The sequence below is a fragment of the Gekko japonicus genome, unplaced genomic scaffold, assembly GCF_001447785.1.
Source record: "Gekko japonicus isolate JY-2015 unplaced genomic scaffold, Gekko_japonicus_V1.1 scaffold440, whole genome shotgun sequence".
NCBI lineage: Eukaryota > Metazoa > Chordata > Lepidosauria > Squamata > Gekkonidae > Gekko > Gekko japonicus.
Window position 1 is genome coordinate 57,698 of NW_015177018.1, and position 22,017 is coordinate 79,714.

The following is a 22,017-nucleotide window of genomic DNA, read 5'->3' on the forward strand; positions in this document are numbered from 1 at the left end:
ATAAATTATACCAACACAGTATTGCCTATACTCGTGTCCTATCCGATGGGCCCATTGTATATTCTCCCAGGGGCCCGACCTGGGCTGTGTCCCCTTTCCCACCCCAATGGCATGCATGGCCCTATCCCAGCTGTATGCTCTTTAGAGCCAACACACATTTCACTTTACAAATGAAACTTGGAACCAGTACCTGGATTAATGTAGGGTTTAAATCACATGTTCAGCTCTGCCTATATTGCATGTAACATGAGGATTTGCAAGTATGAAGAAAAATCCAAGTGTACCCTGTACATGGATTGCATGCATTCACTGTACCTTGTGAACAGGGCTATAGCCTGTTGCAGAAGGGGTCTCATCTGGAACTGAAGTTCTGAGGAACTTGGCTTGGCAGACCATTCCTGGCCATGGACACCTGAGAGAAAAGACCGGAAAGGGACACTTGGACATACTCATGATCAATGTCCCCTCTAAGCTGTGGAGTCTTGTGAGCAAGAATTGTACCTTGTGAGCTACTGGCATTAAAGTGGTGAGCCAGCAGTTTGGCTGCTGCATACATTAGTTTGCTCTGGAGCCCTCCTTCCTGAGCAGAGACAAAAATGTGTGAGCCGGAGGGTAGAAAATTGTGAGCTAGCTCACACTAACTCAGCTTAGAGGGAACACTTCTCATGATAACATACTTACAGTAGCCAAACAGAGCAGGGCATGTACCAGTGATCAGGCTCAAGGATCTATTTGCTTCCCTATGTTCACTTCCTGATGGTCAGTGGTTATTTTGCCAGTAGGATGCCCAAATGCCTGTGGGTTTGGATCACTTTGTAGTCTCCACCTGTGAATACGCCATTGATTTACCAATGATCAGACCAGCTGTTCACCAATCCATTTATTGATGTTTCACACATGCATGGTTTAGTAAATGATGATGGGAAGTGTAGTTTCCCACTGGGTGGAAAAGTGGCATAGAAATGCTTGAAATAAATAAAGATCATAAAGAGTTCAGGACATTTGCTGCAGCAATGAACTAATCCCAGGACCAGTTCCCTAGAGTCACTACCATCAGTTCCTGATACTGAGCACATTTACAGCAAAGATCATGGCATCTCTGTTTACCTCCACCCTTTATTATTCATCTCCATCCTTTCACTCCATCCATCTCAACAGAATGGCATGAACCATGGAAGGAGCAGAGATGACAAAGTCCCTTCATCCTTCCTGGTTTGGTGTAGTGGCTAAGTGTGTGGACTCTAATCTGGGACAACCGGGTTTGATTCCCCGCTCCTCCACTTGCACCTGGCTGGATGACCTTGGGCAAACCGTAGCTCTGATAAGAGCTGTTCTTGAAAAAGAGCAGTTGCTGTCAGAGCTCTCTCAGCCCCACCTACCTCACAGGGTGTCTGTTGTGGGGAGGGGAAGGGAAAGGAGTTTGTAAGCCACTCTGAGACACCTTTGGGTAGTAAAGTGTGGGGTATAAATCCAATGTCTTCTTCTTCTTCTTCTGGGACCAGTGTGGAGGACAGGCAGCCTCTTAGCACCAGTGGGGTGCAATGGAGATACCCTTGTGTCCCATCCAGCTGAGCTCTGCAGTCCCCTGGGTATCTGCATTTGGGGCCTCACCTGTTAGGGGAGTTGTAGTCATAAAGACGATTCACCCATCCTATGCAGGATGTTTTATGGAATCTGCCTGAAATTTTTGTTCTGTTTGGTGTGCCCCCTTGCTCTTGGTGTGCAAGGGAGGATTCATGTAGACCAACAGTGGTAACAGGTAAGGCAGATTGCCTTGACTTCACTAGCAAAGGTGACTGTTGTCCAGATTGCCATTCATTCACCAGTACATAATTGGAACTTACCTGCATTTGGGCTGTGATCACCAACAATGACCTCTTTCTACACTGTGTGGTAGATGATGAATAATTGTCCTGTCTTGTATTTTTGTTAGAGCTCCCTTGGACCAAAGTTCCCATCCCCTATATTCCTGCTTAGGGGGAACTCTTCTCAAGACATGACAAAACGTGTCCTGTTAATGCATGTAGTATGAGGCTACTTAGGTGTGCACAAAGTAGTTTCATACGACGTGCCTTGAAAGGAGATGTTTTGTTTGTTTCCAGGCTGGGGCTAATGTAATGCTGGTGGGCATTTCATGACTGACTGCTGAACTCATTCGAATCCTATCCTTGGCTATGGCAGGGATGGATGAGACAGGCAAATGTTGGGGGTTCAGCAGACTTTGATGGGGGTTCTTTAACATATGTCGCCTCGTCAAGGCATAATTTTTCACTGGCATATGGGGTATGACTGATCTCCGAGCTGACATTGGGTTCTGACAAAACCCTGCTAGCTCTGCCTAAGCTTTTCCCTTTTGCTGGTGATATCACACTGATGAAGTGGTTATGCTGGCAGAATGCCTGCACAGTGGGATTGGCACATCAGTGCAGATCCACAAACCTATCTTGTCAGTGTTCTGCCACTGTTAGGTGGGTAATCCTATCCTTGGACAGTGGGTAAAACTCAAGGACAGGATGCCACTGTTAAGCCACCAACCTTTTGGAGCTCTTTGAGAAAGCAAACAAGCATGTAGACAACAGTGACCCAGCAGGCATTCTGTACTTGAACTTTCCAAAGGCATTTGACAGGATTCCTTTTTGATAAGACTCCTGAGTAAACCTAGCAGTCATGGTTTAAGAGGATAGTTCCTCCTATGGATTACAAATTGGTTAAAGAGCAGGAAGCCAAGAGTAGGAATAAATAAGCAGTTCTGGCAATGGAGGAAAGAAAGCTATGGGGTCCCACAAGGATCATTATTGGGGCCAGTGCTATTTCATTTGGTCTGGAACTGGGGGAGGGGTGAGTACACTGGACAAGTTTGCAGATGATGCAAAATTATTCAGAACAGTTAAAACCAAGGATGACTGATGAGCTCCAGGAGGATCTCCACAAACTGGGTGAGTGGGAAACTATGGCAAATGCAGTTCTACGTCAGTTAAGTGTCAGGCAACCCACATTGGAACAAAAAAAATTTCTTAACTTCAAGTATATGCTAATAGGGTCCGAACTTGCTGAGACTGAGGGGGAAAGAGATCTTGGGGTCATAGTTGATAGCTCAATTAAAATGTCAGCACAGTATTCTGCAGCAGTAAAAAAAGGCAGGCTCTATGCCAGGGATTATTAGGGAAGGGAATAAACATTACCAAAACCAAAATATAATAATGTCCCTGTATAGATCCATGGTGCAGCCTCATCTGGAATACTGTGTGTAGTTCTGGTCACTCTATCTCCAAAAGGACACTGCAGAGCTGGAAAAGGTACAGAAGAGGGCAACCAAGACGATTAGGGGGTTGGAGCATATTTCCTATATTTTGTATAAATTATGTTGTTAGCCGCCCTGAGCCCGCTTCTGGGAAGGGCAGGCTATAAATGTGAGTGCATTAATTAATTAATTAATTAACTAATTAACTAATTAATGAAGCGTTTGCGCTTTTTCAGTTTAGAAAAGAGATAACTAAGGGAGGAGGCATGTCGAAAGATTGGGCATGGGGTGGAGAGAGTTAACAAAGAGAACTTTTACTCCCTGCTCCCCAAATACTAGAACTTGAGAGCATCCAATGAAGCTGATGGGCAGTAGATTCAGGACAGACAAAAGGGAATTTTTTTTACACAGCGAATGATTAAAATGTGGAATTCACTGCCAGAGGATGTAGTGATAGACACAGGCATAGCTTTAAAAGGGGATTAGACAGATGCATGGAGGATACGTCCATCAGTGGCTACTAGCCCTGGTGACTAAAGGGACCCTCCGCCTTCACTAAATCTCTGCATACCAGTGCCAGGAAGCAACATCAGAGGCCTTGGCCTCTATGCTCTGTCACTGGCCCTTCTGAGCAACTGGTTGGCCACTGTGTGAGACAGGATGCTGGACTAGATGGACCATGGGTCTGATCCAGGAGGGCTCTTCTTAGGTTCTTACATGCCCGGTCATTTCCTCAGCATGTTACTTTAATCACTCACACTATTCCCTGACTTTACTTATTTATTCATTTTACTCTTCCCAAGAGCAGTAATATTAAATCCCGTAACATACTGAACAATGTCTTTTTTAAAAGCATTATTCAGTCTCAAGACAAGCTCAGGCATCAGACTCACTCTTTGATCTTTCACTAGATGGTGGTGAGGAAAGTTCGTCATGGAGGACTGCTTTTAACCAAAACAGTCCGTTCATCATTTTAACTACTAATGCACACTATTTGTTTTTTCCCCTTGCCCAATTAAGTGGCTACCGGGTATCTGTAGACAGCCGGAACCTGATACTTTTTTCTTGACATCATAAACTCTCTCCATTTTTTGCATTGTCTACTCTCTGGATTTCCCCTAAATGTTTTGTGTTGCACAATATCTCACATGCTTGGGCACTGCAGTGGATGCTTTTGCATACAGCTTGTGAATCCCCTTTGACGTCACTTCCAAAACAAACAGGGTTTTTGCTTAGGAACTTCAAAGCTACGTTTCAGAGAGAATCACGCCACATTTCTTGGGTCGCGATACTGTTTATTAATAGGCAGGATTCTCATATGTTTTCACCAATAATTATCCCTTTTTAATTACATGAATAACAGCTTTCCCCTGCTCAACCGGAAACTGTATAAAATCAATGCCAGGGGCTTTCATGGTGTGTATGGGGGGTGGAGCCCTTCTTCTTGTATGTTTACAGAGGCACTTGGATGCTTACAGAGGCACTGCACAGATCAGATAGGTAAGAGGAGATAAGCTTCCCAGAAAGTTGGTTTGTTCACAACTGTCAGTCTAGTCCTGTAGTGTACAGCATGCAGAGAAACGACAACTGGGGCTTAGAGACCACTTTCCATTCTCACAAAGCAAAAATTATCTCTCAAAAGTGCCTGGCATAAACCGGAAACCTAAATATGATTCCCACCCCCTTCTGTGTTCACAACAGCCCTATAAAGTAGGTTAGGCTGTGACAAAGTGACTGTCTGGGGACTGCTTGTCATTTTGAGCGGTACAGTCCCTCCTTCTCACTGAGGCTTACACACCTGTCTGCCGGGAGGGGGTTCCTGATAGTGCATCCTCTGCTCTCTCCCTCCCTCCTTCCTTTGGGTAAGGAAGTGTGAGACAAAATGCCCCCACAACATCCCATCCGTTTACTTCCGATGGGAGGGCTGTCTGTGCCACCCACATTCAGTGACCTGTTTCCTCCATCAGGCTCCGGCAGGTCAGGCTCCACTCATAGACCCTGTACTAGGGGTGTGCATCAATAACAGAATTCAGTATTTTTTGGGTTTCGGTATATTGAACCTGAAAAATATCACTATTCCATATATCCTCGAATTCCAATACAGTATGGTACCTATTCAAAGAGGTTGTTGATTATTTAGATGATGTGTTGGTGTATACACAAGACATGGAAACACGTGTGAAGTTGGTGAGAGAGGTGCTCACTGCGCTCTATGACAATCGCCTCTATGCGAAGCTGTTGAAGTGCGAATTTCATAAATCAGAAATAGACTTCTTGGGCTACTGCATTACCCAACTGGGGTTAGGTATAGACCCCCAGAAGGTGCAAGATGTGGTGAGGTGGGAGCCCCCACGTACTTGGAGGCAGTTACAATCATTCCTTGGGTTTGCCAATTTCTACAGAGCCTTCATCCACAGTTTTGCACAAGTGACACTACCACTAATGGACTTATTGAAAACTAAGGGGATGGGGCCAGAAAGCAAGAAGGGGGGAGTAAATTACAGTGGACCCCTGAATGCCAGCAAGTGTTTGACCACCAAAAGACTCTTTTTCCCTCTGAGCCCATTCTCCACCATCCAGACGAAACAAAAGCTTTCATTGTTCAGATGGACACCTTGAATGTAGCCATGGGGGGGGGGTGATCTTACAAAGGGGTCCCGATGGGAAGTTGTACCCCCTTGCTTATGTTTCCAAAACGTTCTCTGGGACAGAAAGGAACTGGGTGGTGTGGGATAAGGAGGTGGCAGCTATAAAATTAGCGCTAACTATGTGGTGACACTGGTTGGAGGGGGCAAGGGTTCCTTTCGAGGTTTGGACCAACCATAAGAATTTGGAAGACCTAAAAAACCCCTGTCGCCTCAGCACCAAACAGTTATGGTGGGCAGAGTTCTTCTCAGTTTCGGTTCACTTTGAAGCACCTCCATGAAGCACCTCCATGTTGCCATAGAAACACTAGGGGGTAGGTGTGACATGGGTGAATGTGGAATTTCATGCTTTTACCTATAACCTATAAGTTCCTGCAGTTTTCTTTAGTCCTAACAAGAGTTCTTGAACCTACAGAAAGCATATCTCTAATAAACATTTCACTGCCAATAGTGTGTGTGGAGAATGACTTAGCTGGGGACCTGACAGAATCCAAGCAGAACCAAAAGCCAGTGTGACAAGCCCAACAGAACTAATGTCAAACCAGAGAATCCCAGCACTACAAACGGGGGGGGGGGGGGGGTACTCTTGCAAGCCTAACAGAACCAATATGTAACAGAACCTAATGCCAGTGTGGAAATGCAAGCCCAACATAACCAATGTCAAACCAGAGGATTTCAGCATGGTATTTTTCCTGATAACTAAGGGCAATATTCAGAAGCCCAGCAGAACACTCTTAAGGGCAGGGGGGCACCTTTGCAAGCCCCCCTGAACCAAGGGCAATGCATAGCCTTTTGAAAGTCCAGGGGACCCAAGGGCAATACACGGAGTACCAGGGACTGTGTACCAGGGACCAGAACTGGGTAGTTAAACAGTGGCAAGTTGAACTTCAGGGAGACCAGCTGCTCAACTGTTCAGGGGAGCAGGTATGAGTGATGTGGGCTGACAAGAGCAATTGTAGTCCTTAAAGGGCATAAGGACCACCACAGTCTGAAAGAGAGTCAACCACTCATCCTGGTTGAGCTGGCTCTCCCCCTGCACTACCTTGATCTCAGAGATCAAGGCAGTCAGGGCTCTCTTGTGCTCCACCAAATCCTCAAGCATGGCATAAGTGGAGTTCCAGGAAGTGCTGATGTTGCTGGTCAAGCAGTGCACTGGCACATCTTCTCATGCCGTTGGTGGGTGTCCTTCACACTGAGTGAGAAGTGATCTGTGATATGCTGGCATTTCTAGAGGAGATGCCAGAAATCACGAGTCCAGACTGGGATTCTCTGCAGAACCCAGACCCAAGGCATCCTTAATCCATGAGGTGGAGAAGGTGGGCCATGCAGTAAATGCACCTGAAGCCCAATGCCTGTGCCACTGCCCTCATGTTTGCACCACCATTGGTCACCATGAAGCCCATGGAGATGTCCCTGCCTACCCACCCCACTAGCTATTTCTCAATGGAAACAGAGATGTTATCCACTGTGAACCATCCGTGTGGAGCAGAGCCTGGCAGTAGCCAGCCCAGTGACCCTCACCCTGCCTAATACTGGTTTCTCACTCCTACCCAGAATGTCATCAGGTTGCCACCAGTGCACAGACAGTGAGAGATATGCATGATGCACCTGAAGGCAAATGTTGGATGTGAAGTGCACAGGTCTCCCATGAGCATGGAACAGCTTTGCCTTCATGCAGTCCCTGGCAGCCCTGTACAAAGAGGGCACTACATTCCTGGTCAGCATGGTGTGAGCAGGGACTGTGTACCAGGGACAGGTATCTTGAAATGGCCTGCAGAAGTAAATGTCTTTAACCATGGAGAAGGGGCAGCTGTCCAGAGCAATCATATTCTTGCCAATGAGGTGAGTGACTCTTTTCCCTGCCTGTTGTTTACCCCTCCCCAGGCACCCTAGTGTCAGCCTCATCAAACACCTCTGTCAGAGGTGCTTGGCATCCCTTTCCTACCGGAGATAATTCAGGGAGAGCACGGGAGGTAGTCGCAGGACAACTCCCCTCCTGGCTGGCTGCTGGCAACCACATGGGCATCCCAGCAACCTCTCTCTCCCACCTGGTGGTGCTTCTTCAGATGGCTCTGAAGTTCATTAGTAGAGAGATGAGACGGCCCTCTCTCTTGACTGATCTGGGCCCTTCACAGCTGCCACTGTGCCAAGCAGAGATCCTCCATGCTCTGGAAGTGCTGTGGAGGGGTATGGGGACCCACGCTGACTAGCAGCTGTGCGTGCTCCTGGAGCCACCTCCTGTGAGGAGTCCGGGGCAGACATTCCGTGTCTATGCGGGAGGGAACAGGGCTGTTGGACTCTGCATTTAAAGCCAAATAACCGTGCAAAACGACTACTCTGATTGGGAAAACAACACTACAGCTCCCCCTAAAGTGCTGTTGCATTTGCTTCTCATCCCAACCCCTGTTGCCCGGGAGACCAGTGCCAAAGGCGGGAAAAGGGCATAGGGCAACTCTGCAGCCCTTTAACAGTTGAAGTTTGGCATTCCTTAACATTAAAAAAAAAAAGAGCTGAAAAAATTAGAGGGTTTTTTTTTGGGGGGGGGGTTCAGCAATGCCTGATAACTAGTCAGGTTCTCTGATGTGTATTTGACTTTAAAAATACACTGAAAATACCAGTAAGGTATTTGGGGGGGGGGGGGCCTGGATACAGCCAAATGCACACCCCTACACTGCACACAGATTCTTCATCTGGTAGGCTAAGGACAAAGCAGAGAAAGTGTACAGTGGAGAATCAAGGGCTGTGAATGTCTGCGTGAGTCATGTGTGCTGCTCCTTCCATTAATTTGTTTATTTAAGATATTGAGACCCCCCACATTTCCCCCCAACAGGGATCCAAAGCGGCTTACAACTTCTTTCTCCCCTTCTGCACGTTATCCTCTCAACAACAATCTTGTGAAGTAGGGTAGGCTGAGAGAAGCGAGGGAGAGCAACTGGTCCAAGGTCACCCAGGGAGCTTCCATGTTACAATGGAGATTTGAACCTGGGAGCCTCATATCCTAGTCTTTAATCCCCTCCCCTTACTTATGGACCAGTGCGTGGGCTTATGCTCTTTTCTGGGCATGGGTAGGAGACCAGATAGGAGCTGCGGTGGCTCAAGTGGTTAAGACGCTGAACTGCAGGCTGTGGAAGGTCAGTAGTTCAGCCGTTCGAGACCCGGGTGCTGCATGATGGAGTGAGCTCCCATCTCTAGTTCCAGCTCCTGCCAACCTAGCAGTTCGAAAGCAAGAAATTGCAAGTAGATAAATAGGTACCACTTTGGTGGGAAGGTAACAGCGTTCCGTGCGCCTTGGTGTTTAGTCGTGCCGGCCACATGACCACGGAAACGTCTTCAGACAGCGCTGGCTCTTTGGCTTTGAAATGGAGATGAACACCGCAACCCTAGAGTCGGACTCGACTGGCTTTCGAGCAAGGGAACCTTTACCTTTACCTTTTTAGGAGACCATGCCTTAGCCTGAGGCTCACTGTCACAGCCCAGATGCCCCCTGGTCAATCAAATACATGCTGAGTGTTACCGTTTGTGGTGAGAGTGTCTCTCCCTTTAAGCAGTAGGGTATTTTAGGCCCCTAGCACCATGAAAACCATATCTTCTAAGCAGTAGTTTCAGCTACTCAGAGCTCAGTTCAGAAGGCATGTGATTTCCTCTATGCATACCGCCCCCCAGCCAAGATAATTAAGGGGTTGGCGCACCTTTCCTATGAGGAAGGAATGAAAATTCTGGGATTTTCAGTTTAGAAAAAAAGGTGACCATGGGGGAAACATGGCAGAGATTTATAAAAATTCCTCATGGCCTATTGACAGTGGTTAGAGACAACTTTTTCTCTGTCTTCCATAACGCTAGAGCTCAGGAGCACACATGAAGTTGATGTGCAATAGATTCAGGACAGACAAAGGGAAATGCTTCTTTACTCAGCAAGTCATTGAATTGTGGGATTCATTACCATTGGGTGATGGTTGTGAGCGTAGACGGCTTCCCAAGGGGATTCGACAGATTCATGGTCTATCAATGGCTGCTAGCCATGTTGACTAAAGTGAGCCTCTGAATGCAAGTGCTAGGACACAATGTCAGGGGAAGGCCTTGGCCTCTATGCCGTGGTTGTTAGCCTTCCTGGGCAAATGGGTTGGACACTGTGTGGATCAAGAGTCCGGATTAGATGGGCCATGGGTCTGATTCAGCAGGGCTGTTCTTATGTCCTTCTGTTCCTATCCTCTGTGATGTTGTGATCCTCTGGCTCACCACTGAGCTTGTGGGGGTGTCCTGAGCACTCTTCCAAATTTTGCTGTCCTAAGGCAATGCTGGGATTGCTTGAGCAACCCTTCAACATCTGCTACTGGTGGTCTTTCTTTAGATTAGTGTTTCCTGTACTTCTAATAGCACACATTAAAATGGGAAACAGGCTTCACTCTTACACCCCAGAAAGCTTTACTTTTTCAGGGTCCAAGAGTCCAGTTCCTGCACTAGTCACCTGGGGGGGGGAGCCCAGAACAGTGACTCTTGCAGAGTTGCAATAGGCAGATGCCCCTTAGCGTGGCTAATTCTGAGGAGTTACTAGGACAGAAACAATTGGCTCAATCAATCATACCTCGCTCAAGCAGAGATGGGGCAGAATTGCCCATCTTAACTGAACAATTGAACATGTTAGCTACATGCAGAGATACAGCAGACATACTCCTTTGTGGATGACTGCTTTGAGCTTCCAGGATATATTGATTAGTGGCTTAATTTATTTCAAGTCTTTACTGTTTCTTCCATAGTACACCTCCTTGGACCCTGACCTGGAAGGGCCAAGCAAGCCTGGTATCTTCAGTTCTCAGAAGCTAAGCAAGGTTGGTCCTGGTTTGTAATTAAGTGGGAGACCACCAGGGAATTCCAGTCACTCAGCAGAAGAAGAAGAAGAGAGAGAAGAGATTGGATTTATACCCTGCCCTTCACTTGGAGTCTCAGAGCAGCTTACAAACTCCTCTCCCTTCCCCTCCCAGACACCCTGTGTGAGGTGGGTGGGGCTGAGAGAACTCCGACACAAAGGACTCTTTCAGGAACAGCTGTGCCAGAGCTTGTGACTGACCCAAGGTCACATCAGCAGGTGCAAGTGGAGGAGTGGGGCCACTACACCAAACTGGCAAACGGCAATGGAAGGCAATGGCAACATTTTCCATCTCTTGTTTCAAAAAGCCTACAGTGCTGCCACAAGTCAGCTGCTATTTGAGGGCACTTTACACACACACACACACACACTTTTGGGGAGGGGGGCACTGCTTGTGGGTCGTTAAGGCTGAGGGAACCTGAGGACTAGAGGAACATCCCATGCAAATTCTAAAGGATGGCTCAGCATTAGATTCATAGAATCATAGACTTGGAAGGGGCCATCCAGGCCACCGAGTCCTGCTCAGTGCAGGGTCAGCCTAGAGCATCCCTGACAAGCGTTTGTCCAGCTGCTGCTTAAAGACCGCCAGTGAGGGGGAGCGCACCACCCCCCTAGGCAGCCGATTCCACTGCTCTGCAACTTTGACTGCAAAAAAGTTTTTCCTAATATCCTTTCTGCCCTTCATTTGAACCCATGATTGAGAGTCCTCTCCTCTGCAGCCAACAGGAGCAGCTCCCTGCCCTCCTCTGAGTGACAGCCCTTCAGATACTTAAAGAGAGCAGTCAATTGCCAATGCAATCCTGTTAGATAGTTTAGTATTTAATTTCTTATAAAGTTAATTCAGCAGAGTTTAGCAGAGTAAAAAATGAGTCTAAGTCCATGGTAGTTTTAAAATATAAAAGTTTACTAACAACCTATCAAGGGTAGGGTAAACAGGATGAGAAAATAACAAAGAGCTTTATTCCTACATCCTCTCATCTAGAAAACTTAACGAAGAGTAATGGAGACTGGAGCTTCTTCTTGCTCAGCGACAAAGAGCCATAAAATGCTAAATAGTAACACTCCATTCCCCAATCAAAACAACAAACTAGATCTGTATCTGGCGGGCTTTCTAACTCTCTAAGCAGATAGGATACAAACAAACATGTGATTCAGAACACAGCATTAACTCAGTAAATACTGAATAGAAGTGTTCTAACTTGTAACTTCCAACAAATCCTGCACAGAGTTACTCCAGTCTAAATCCACTGACATCAATGGGCTCAGACTGGAGTAACTCTGCCTAGGACTGAGCTGTGCAATTTCCTTTTCCTTTGTGCGATCTTCTGGTGCTTTTCTTCCGGGGCTGGCAACGACAGACTCTTCTCCCTCTTCTCCCCCCCCCCCCCCCATCTGAACAATGACTCATTTCCCTCTCGGATTTGCCAGCTAAGCGCTCCTGACCGCCCCTTCTGGGGTGGAGGCTGCTGACTTTCCGCTGGAAAAAGAACAACGCACACAACCCTCCAGGAACGGGGGGCGGAGGGGGGGGGGTAGGGAAGTCGCTGATCAGCCCCTGGGAATGAGGAGAAAGGATCATGCTGGCGTCTCATCGCAGTCTCTTCGCTGGGGCACCCCAGTGTGAAGCTTTCCTAAGGCGCTCTCCCCCACCGATGTGGTTCAGATCTCTCGCAAGCACCTTGGGCGGGGTGGGGGGCGGTCGTAGGAATGCCCCCTCTCTTTGCCCGGCTTGAATTCTTTAGTCCTCTTATTGATTGTTGCACGCTTGGGGTCGAAGGAAGGCGGAGCACAGCGGCCCACAATCATGTATGCAAAACGAGGGGTTCTCAGGGCAGTGACCCTCCACTAAATTATTTCCCAAGCAGGGGCCAGGCAGGACGTCCCCCAAGGAGGGGCGCCAGGTTGATTTGAGGTCTGTTTCACGAATAGTTTTAGGCTGCGACCGCACACACTAAACAATCCACTTTCAGCGCACTTTCGAATTGGATTTTGCCAGTTCACACAGTAAGTGCATTGAAAGTGAATTATTTAGTTTGTGTGATCGCAGCCACCTGCTGTTTCTCCCTGGACTGCTTTTCTCTACCCCGAGGAGTCTCAGTGGCCTTCCCTCCCCCTCCCCACAACAGTCACCTTGTGAGGCAGGTGGGGGTGAGAGAGCTGTGACTGGCCCAAGGTCACCCAGCAGGCTTCAGGTGGAGGAGTGGGGAGTCAAACCCGGTTCTCCAGCTTAAAGACCGCCGCTCTGAACCGCCACACCAGGCTGGCTTACTTTGATTGCTTGTTGGTTTTTGTATTATTTTAATTGTAAGCAGCCTCAGGCGGACTCTAAGCAGGAGGCATGGACATCTCCTAAATGAATAAACTAGAGGTGCTGGCTATCAAAAAGGTCAGCTGAAATATTTAACCTTTCTCCCTCTCCTGGTTTTATCCCCCCCCCCCTTCCTCCCAGGAGCTCAGGGCGGCCTACAGCGTTCCCTCCTGGTCCAGGAAATGAATCTCCTTGAGCGTTGTTTTAGGGACCTCGATAAACACCTCCGTCGGTGTGGAAATTCTCTACTACAAGGGCCGGAGGCTACCTGTCAGCACCAGGCCTTCCTTCCTACCTGCTCTTTGCGAGCTGTTTTCTTTGCTTGAGGCCATACCCAAAAAAAAATACAGGGGGGGGGGGCTGCGGCTTACTAGCAGAGCATCTGCTTGGCACGCTGAAGGCCCCAGGTTCAATCTCCGGCATCCCCAGCTAAAAGGATCTGGCAGTAGGTGATATGAAAGATCTCGCCTAAGAGCCCGGAGAGCCGCCGCCGGTCTAACTAGACAATCCTGACTTTGCGGGACCAAAAAGGTCTGGTTCAGTAGAAGGCAGCTTCATGTCTTCAAGCCCCACCTTGGTTTAACAAGGGCGGGACCACTGAGAGGGCAGCATCCAGCGGGTCCGTCCAGGCCAATGAGGGCACCACGCAGGCTCCTCTGGCCTCGTGAGAATCAAAGCAATGGGGGGTGGGGGAGAGGACGACACACACGCAGCTCACATTTCAAGGCTGTGTTCACTCTGCTTCTCGCATTTACCAGCAGGTTGAAACCGTCGGGCAATCTGAGCCAAGGGTTTCAACAGCGACGCCTTTTGTATTCCAGTGTCTGACGGAGAGACATCGGGGTGGCTCAAGCGAGGCGACGCAGACAGATTCTTGAGCACCTCCCTGTCCCGGGGTGTCTTCCCCCCCCCTCCTTTTGAAGCCTCGGCCAGGCGGGTCAGCGCCCGAAAGGACAAGCCCGAAGACCCGTCCCCCGGCTCCACATCCCGGCTCCGCCTTGGGCTCTGGATGTCCGGACTGTGGCCCGCTTTGGCTTCAGCGGCGGCGGGTGGCCCAGAGCCAAAGGCAGCAATGAGGACAGGGCACCTGTCGTGTCAAATACCAAACCCCGCCTCCCTTCCGCCCGGCAGCGGCACATCGTTCCCCTTGGGGCGGGCGGGGGGGGGGGGCTCCCGCAGTTTGCCCTCGGCTCGGCCCAGACCAGTATTTGGGCTCAGGGTCCCGCTGAGGCCCCGCTTATATCAATACGAAAGACGGGGAGGGGGGCTTTCGAGAACAGCCTTTCGGGTACTCGTGCTCCTCGTTTGTCCCTTTTCCAGGTTCCATTTAGGGGAGAAAATATCTCTTCTAATTTTTGGGGGTGGTGGTGGCTGCGGTGAAAAATATCCAAATCTTCAGAATGGGGTTGTTGCTCACTCTTTAAATGAGCGCAATCGGTCTTGAGGCGATCTGAGACCAATTTTTACGGGGCTTTAAAACATGACGTTACCTAAAACAGAGGCTTTTAAGAAGCCAAGCCCCCTTTCACAGCCCTTTTGGGTCTGTCTTTTAAAAGGCTGTTTAACCTAAAGCCTCCTCTGCGCTGACACTTCTTGTAGTGATCCAGGTGCGTAGCCCTGTTGGTCTGAAGCAGAAGAACGAAGTTTGAGTCCAGTGGCACTCAAACATCATTAGAGAGATAGACATCAGCGGTGGGGAGTGCCAAAGAGGACGGGCCCGGGCAGAGCTGCATTTATGCGCAAACGATGTCAACTGCAGCGTAGAGCCTCAGATTAGGAAAATCTTTGTGAACCTAAATTGCTACCCTTTAGGGCCCCTGAGCACCCAGTTACGTGTCCTGAAAGTGTGCCGGCAGGTCCTGGAAGGCCCTCGACTCCCCCCACTTCCTTAAATACCTGGAGGAGCAAAAGGCAGATCGAACACAAGGACTCCACTGTAGATCAGATTTCATTTTATTGATGTGGGGTGTTTTTTTTGGGGGGGGGGCTTATCAGTGAGCGCCAAAAGCCGGGCGGAGACCCCGGCTACGGCCCGCCCAGGGGTCCAGCGGAGCCTTCCCAGGCTGGGCCGTTATTTGCCTGGTTCTGAAGGAATCGGACCACGTGGCGGTGTCCGGCCTCCTCGGCCAGGTGGAGGGGAAGCCGCTGGGAGGCGTCGGGCACATCGAGGCGAGCGCCGCCTTCGCGCAGCACCAGCAGCGTGTCCAGGAAGCCCTGGCGGGCCGCGTCGTGGCTCGGCAGCGCGCCGGTGGTGGGATCCGGGCGGTTGGGGTCGGCTCCTTTCCGAAGCAAGAGCTCCGCCACTTTGGGGCTTCCCATCATCATGACCTGGAGGGGAGGAAGAGGAGAGAGACGGTCAGCCAGTTGCCGCGCTTGGTCCCCTTTCTTTACGCGGAGCACTCTTTTGGCCCGGATTAAGAGCGCGGTGGTCCTGTGCAGAACCACTCCAGTGTCTTCAGCATCCAGACTGATTTCACTGTGTAGATGACAGTGCAGTAGTGGAAATGGATTTCTTAATTTTAGCCGGCTGGGCAGGTGTGAACCTGGAGCTGCTTCGGATCCTTCTACAGTACAGACCTACGCGGAGAGTCACTCCAAAGTAAACGCATTGCGGGATGCTGGAGTACTGTTCTTCTGCATAGGATTGCAACTGTAAAAGGTTACACTACCCCGATTCGAAGTGAATCGCCACTGCAACGTTGCGCTACCCGTTCTGGGATTAGCCCCCGAATGAGAATGTGAATGCCCCCCCGACTGCACCGTCGCCGTCTACATACTGGTCATGCAAAGAACGACCTGGGACATGCCACTTGCAAGATCTGAAAACGGGCAATTAATTATTTTGTAGCACAATTTTGGGCATTAAAAAACCCGAAGCTTCAGCATTCCTAAAAACGCTAACACCATGTGATCTACAACCTTATGCATATTTGCTCGGAAGGAAACCGCTGTCTTCACGGGGGCTTATTCTCAGGTCGTCTAGATACCGCTTGCGCAAAGAGGTCTTTGTATATTTCTGTTTTGCTTTCCAGATCTGAAATCAGGCAGTTAGTTTAACGATGTAAACCAAAAACAAAAGCAAGAATTGCAAGGACCTAAATTAGGGGGAGGGGGACATCCGCTAACAACTGCGCGATTTTGGGCATAAAAAAAAACCAAGCAAGCTTCGCATTCCTAAAAACCCTAACATCACGTGACCTGCAGCCTTCTGCGTATTTACTCAAAAGGACACCGCTGTCTGCATTGGGGATTATTCTCACGTCATCTACGTAGCGTTTATGCAAAGAGAGTCTTGGCATATTTGGCTTGCGAGGTCTGAAAACGGGCAGTTGTTGTAACTAATTTTTGAGCAAAAATATCTGATCACCAATTTGGGCATCAAAGAAATCTGCCTTTATTTCTGATCAGGGATCTGCCTACTTTGCCCTACCCATTTGGTACAACGGATGCCTGAATGGGAGAGGGCCCTGGATTCCGGAAATTGCCATCAACAGCCTAAAAAACATCCAGCACTGCAAGGAAGGTCAAAATGAACACTGTGAGCTGACTGCGAGCTGAGAATACTGAATAATGGCTGCTTCGATCATGTGATCGATCAGCGTCTACTAGCACTTCATTATGATTTTAGATTTATTTTAATTGTAACTTCTGTTTTAATGTATCTGTTATTATGTAAGCCGCCTTGAGCCTGCTCTAGCTGGGAGGGCGGAGTAGAAATTCAAAAAACAAACAAATGAATAATACTTTCTGATCAGAGAGTTGCCTATAACACCAGCCTCTCTTACAAGGTTCTAAGAATAACAGAAATACAGACCAAAACCAAAATTGCAGGGCCCTAAATTGGGGGGAGGGGGTCTGCGAACAACTGCAAGATTTTGGACATTAAAAAAAAAAAAAAACCTAAGCAAGCTTCAACAGGTCTGAAAATGGGCAGTTAGCTTAAGTAATTTCTGATCAGAAATTTGGACATAAAATCTGGGCATCTACCGGTAATTTCTGATCAAAAATGTGGGCATCAAAGAGATTTGCCTTTATTTCTGATCAGAAAAGTTGCATCTCTAACTAGGTTCTAAGAATGACAAAGATGCAGACCAAAGCCAATATTGCAGAGACCTAAATTAAGGGGGGGGGGGGGGAGATTAGCAAACAACTGCGCGATTTCGGGCATAAAATAAATCTAACCAAGCTTCAGCATTCCTAAAAACACCCGCAAAATGTGACCTGCAGTCTTATGCATGTCTCCTGGAAAGGGATTCGCCGTCTTCATTGGGGCTTTCTCGGGTCGCCTGTCTAGCGGCTGTGCAACGAAAGTCTTCGAATATTTCGCTGGCAAGGTCGGGAAAGGGGCCATTAAAGAACCTGCGAGCTGTCTTATTCAGCTCCAAAATGGCAGGAACAGGGGGGGGGGGGCGCAAGAATACAAGAATACAACCATATCTGTCTACTTGGAAGTAAGTACCTGGAGCCGCCTTCTGCTCCGCTAGCGAACACTACTGGCCCACCGGGGCTCTGGAAAGCCCCCCCAAAAAAATCCGAAACCCCCCCCCCCCCCCAAACCAGTGGCACTGGGAACTCTGTCCCGGGCCAGCCGGCTACCAAGTCGCCAGATCCTCCCCCCTGGCTGGGGAGGGGGACAAGCTCTGGCATGCATGTTGGGGGGGGGGAGGCACCGCCAGCGCAACCCACCCCCTGCCGGGGCTGCTTGCTGACCTCCCTTCCTTGGTCAGCAGCTGCTGCGGCTTCTCTGGCCACCCCGCGTTCCTCGTCTCCTGGTGAGGACAGGCACCTTTGGAAAGTTTCAACTGCGAGCGCGCACAACCTACCTCTAGCCAAACTTTTAAAACATTCCCTGCCAAGCGGACCGCGTAGAGGGCGGTGGACGGCTCCCACGAGCCACGGGCTTCTTTTAGCGCCCTCTTGTCCCCTCCCCCCCTGCCCCCCATCAGAACTCATCAGCTCTGTCCTTCGAGAATACTCTGCGGTCTGGAGGGACTGCTGGATTCAACGGGACGATCTCGCACATCTCCACGACCGGACAGACCGCCTCTACCTGGATCGGGGTCCTGCCGTAGGAGTTCACCCCGTTGGGGTCCGCCCCCTCCTGCAGCAGCCTCCGCACCCCCTCCAGGTCCCCCGCCGCGGCGGCCCGAGCCAGCCAGTCCGCCTGCATCGCCAAAGGCTCCCTTGACGCCTCTGAAAGGCGCGCAAGAGCTCCGCCCAACCGCGGCCCCCCCCCCCACCCGCCCCGCCGACCAGTCACGTGGCAGGCGCCGCAACCCTTCCTGCTGCGTCTCCCCCCTCATCTGCATCTCTCTGCTCTGATTGGACACGGGCGCTCACCGCACGCCAGTCAGGAAATCTACCGTGTGCCCAACCTAAGGAGCGTCTGCCCGCTCCCGCCCCTTCGCGGCGTCCCTTAATAATCAATCATCCTCCTATGGCAGTGCGTGTAGTGGAGCCAGGAGAGCCGAAGATCGTCTGGCAGTCTGAAACTCTAGCTCTTTTTGTGGCTAGCTGGGGGGGGGGGGCTGAGAGAACTGTGACTGACTCAAGGTCACCCAGCCGGCTGCATGTTAAAGGAGTGGGGAGTCCGCCGCCCTTAACCACTACACCACACAGGCTTTTCATTCCTCGGCAGCGCTTTCGCCCTTGAACAAAACAAGCCGGCATCTGCCGGGGCCCTCCTACCCGGCTCTACCCCCAGGGCTTCCAGAAGCCAGAGCTCTTCTTTTTGATTGGGTTTTATTTCCTCCAAGGACCTTCGGGGCGGCATACATGGGGGGAAAAAACCCTCCCTTTTACCTTCATACAACCACAGCCCTGCCAGGTGGGTTAATGCTGCTTCACCCCTTTGAACACTTTCCTTCTTCCTTTGTTTGTTTGTTCACTTCATTTATATTGGGTGAAATGTAAAAAAAATGTTTTAAAAAGTAAAATGTAAAAAATAATAATAATAAATCATTTGACTTGGAAGCACACAAGCTTCACTCAGTATCCCTGCCGCTCCACCAAGGATGGACAGGTAACAGAAATCCTTCTCCAACCCCGTTCCTGGTCGGGATCCTCCCTATTTGTGGGAGATTCCTGTGATTGATGTCGACAGACAGGGGGCACCGGGGGCGGGGCTTGGAGGAGGCATTTAAAGGCGGTGCACAGGCCACTGACGAGTGAACCCTTCAAATGGTTTTTGCACCGTTTCCTTCAAATTTCAGCATTGCAGGGCTGAGGGCTCCCTTTCGTTCCTCCCTCCGTGGGGAGGGGGTGGAAGCAAAAGGGATCACGCAAATGGCTTGCATCTGTTTCAGCCTAAGGGGCTGAAGCCTGACTTGGGACTGCTTTTTCCTCAGGGGGCTCCTCCGCTTTTTTACAGCCAGGTGCCAAACCGACGTTCCTGGAGCAGAAGTCCCCAGCGATCAAGAAAAGCTTCCCTCGTGGGATTAAACCCTCTAGAAGAGGTTAAAACTGCAAGTTTCTGTATCAGGCAGAGGTTTGGGGTTCGGAACACAAACCAAGGCGGAAATTCCTTAATGCCAGGTGTTAATTCCCATCCAAACTTCTTGCTTTGGGAAAAGGTTCCTTACCAAACGTTAAAACAAGGCAAAACTGAATTATTCACGAGGGCTTTTCTGCGCAGGCAATAGAGTTGCACTGTACTAAACGATTCACAAAGTTACTTCGAAAAATTATTAGGGACTGCGTTCTAGATTACTGTGTATAGCTTGTTGAAACTGGGATCCAGCTACGAAATTCTGCATCATTTAAGGGGTCATGTTAATACTTGCGTTTTGCTTCAGTTTTGTTTTTAGACTTCTGGTTGGTTCTCCAACCCTAATCCTATCGCATTGTTTACTGAAGGTCCCATCGGTGGTTTGCATCGACTCACTCTGTGTAATCCGCCTTGAGCCCAAGTGAGAAAGGCGGACTATAAATGACATAATTAGAGAGATAGACAGATAGATAGAACGCCTGGTAAGGCTGCATTTGTCCAATGAGGAGCTCCCCCAGGACAGGGTTTCAATTAAGACTGGCGTTTGCCAAGAGAAACGAGATGCTCGGAACCCGCAGAGGAGCGGACGCTGCAGTTCAGGCCACAGGAAGTTTCTGGTGACTCAGGAGGAGCGTGGCTTGGTGTAGGGTATTACAAGTTGAAAACACTCAGTATATCTGGGGTTAAATGTTTGTTTATGTTACTCACAAGAAGTCACATGTTTCTCATGTAACCAATGTTCTTTAGCCGTAGAAAGCCCGGGAGTTTTCTCCCTGATCTAGGAATTTGATTGGGACTAAAGTGTTAAGGTATATTACCATTTTAAGGCTTCTCTTCCCGTCTTTGGTGTCCTGAAGAACAAGAAGAGTAGCCATACTCTCTCTCTTCTAGTTTTGTCTTTGTAGAGTAAGGATGTAGCCGATTTTGCTCTGTTGTTATTTTCATCCCAGTTACCCTTCCCATGCTAGAATTTAGTAAAAACACATGGATTCTGAGTCTGAATTATTTTACTTTGGCTCTGCTGGACTATCTTATCTCTGCTAAATACAATTTTTTCAATATCTCACTATCACCCAACACTTGGAACAGACGCCCCTCAATACCAAGAAAAGTGACTCAGGCCCTGGTCACACGGCAAAGTACGGCTACTCTTCTTCTTCTTCAGAACACCAGAACAAAGACGGGAAGAGAAGCCATAAAATGGTAATATACCTTGACACTTTAGTCCCAATCAAATTCCTTAATCAGGGAGAAAATCAGGGAGAAATTTCTACAGCTAAAGAACATTGGTTACATGAGAAACATGTGACTTCCTGTGAGTAACATAAACAAACATTTAACCCCAGATATACTGAGTGTTTTCAACTTGTAATACCCAACAAAAGGTCAGGGGAGGAGCCGTGTTGGTTTGAAGCCGTGGAACAAAGGCTGAGTCCAGTGGCACCTTGAAGACCAACAAAGTTTTATTCAAAGGTATGAGCTTTCGTGTGTAAAGCAGACTTGTCCGAAGTGTGAATTTGTCTGAAAAAGTGTGCGTGCACACGAAATCTCATACCTTTGAATAAAACTTTGCTGGTCTTAAAGGTGCCACTGGACTCAAACTGTTTTGTGTGGGAAAGGTTAGCTGAAGTTTTTCAGGGCGTGGAGGCAAATGACCATTATCTGATAAACAGCATCCTGCCACAAGGCACTCCCCCCCCTTTCCATACAGTTAAAACCACAAGGCACTCCCACCCCCGCACCCCAGACAGTTGTCAACCCTGTTTCAGATCCTCAAAAAGTGTTTTGAGATGTTGGTGGTATCCACATTCTAAAATAATGGATTAAAAGTCGGCTGATTTGGAGTCCAGTGGCACCTTTAAGACCAATAAAGGTTTATTCACGGTATAAGCTTTCGTGTGCAAGGCACACTTTTACAAATACATTGGAATGAAAGGTAGCAGTTCGAATCTATAGACAGGCTGAACAGCAAATTAGCATGTAACGATGAAGATATTTTAAGATACGCGAAGACAAAACTAAATAACAAGCTAAGGTTATAAGGTCAACAGTCGTTTTGATTTAATTAAGGGGGCAAAAACAGTGCGACAATAAATGTCAAAATAGGAGATAAATCTGTAAGGTATCCTTTCTAATTGTGGGAAGTGAACTGCAATGCTCCCTTCATCACCTCTCAGGCGTGGAGGCAACCAACAGCATTTTTTTTTCTTTTTTAGGGAGTCAGCAAGACATTCCAATATTCCTTGCATTACATTCAGTATTCTAATATATTATTCTGAAAAGGAAATACCCTTCTTCTTCTTCTTCTTAAAGTACAGAAGATATATAGCCCTTCTTGTTGAAAGTACATATGTGAGAACCTTGAATAAACCTTTGTTGGTCTTAAAGGTGCCACTGGACTCCAAATTTGTTCTACTGCTTCAGACCAACACGGCTGCCCACCTGGATCTACAGTATATCGAGTTTGCTGGC

At 48.7% G+C, this 22,017-nt stretch overlaps 1 protein-coding gene across 1 annotated transcript; it reads right to left on the reverse strand.

The window, feature by feature from the left end:
* Positions 1–15,027: 15,027 nt before the first annotated feature.
* LOC107124306 (cyclin-dependent kinase 4 inhibitor B-like) lies at positions 15,028–18,228 on the reverse strand. Its single transcript, XM_015427741.1, has 2 exons — positions 18,109–18,228; positions 15,028–15,386 (listed from the first exon to the last, which is right to left on the reverse strand). Exons 1-2 carry the CDS (start codon positions 18,226–18,228, stop codon positions 15,084–15,086), a joined length of 423 nt encoding a protein of 140 aa, XP_015283227.1. The 3' UTR covers positions 15,028–15,083.
* Positions 18,229–22,017: the final 3,789 nt, after the last annotated feature.

Coding starts and splice junctions, on each gene's coding strand:
- LOC107124306 (XM_015427741.1), bottom strand. CDS start 18,228: ATGCAGGCGGACTGGCTGGCTCGGGCCGCCGCGGCGGGGGACCTGGAG. Junction 15,387..18,108: donor ACGGCAGGACCCCGATCCAG/GTAGAGGCGGTC, acceptor CCTCCCCTCCAG/GTCATGATGATGGGAAGCCC.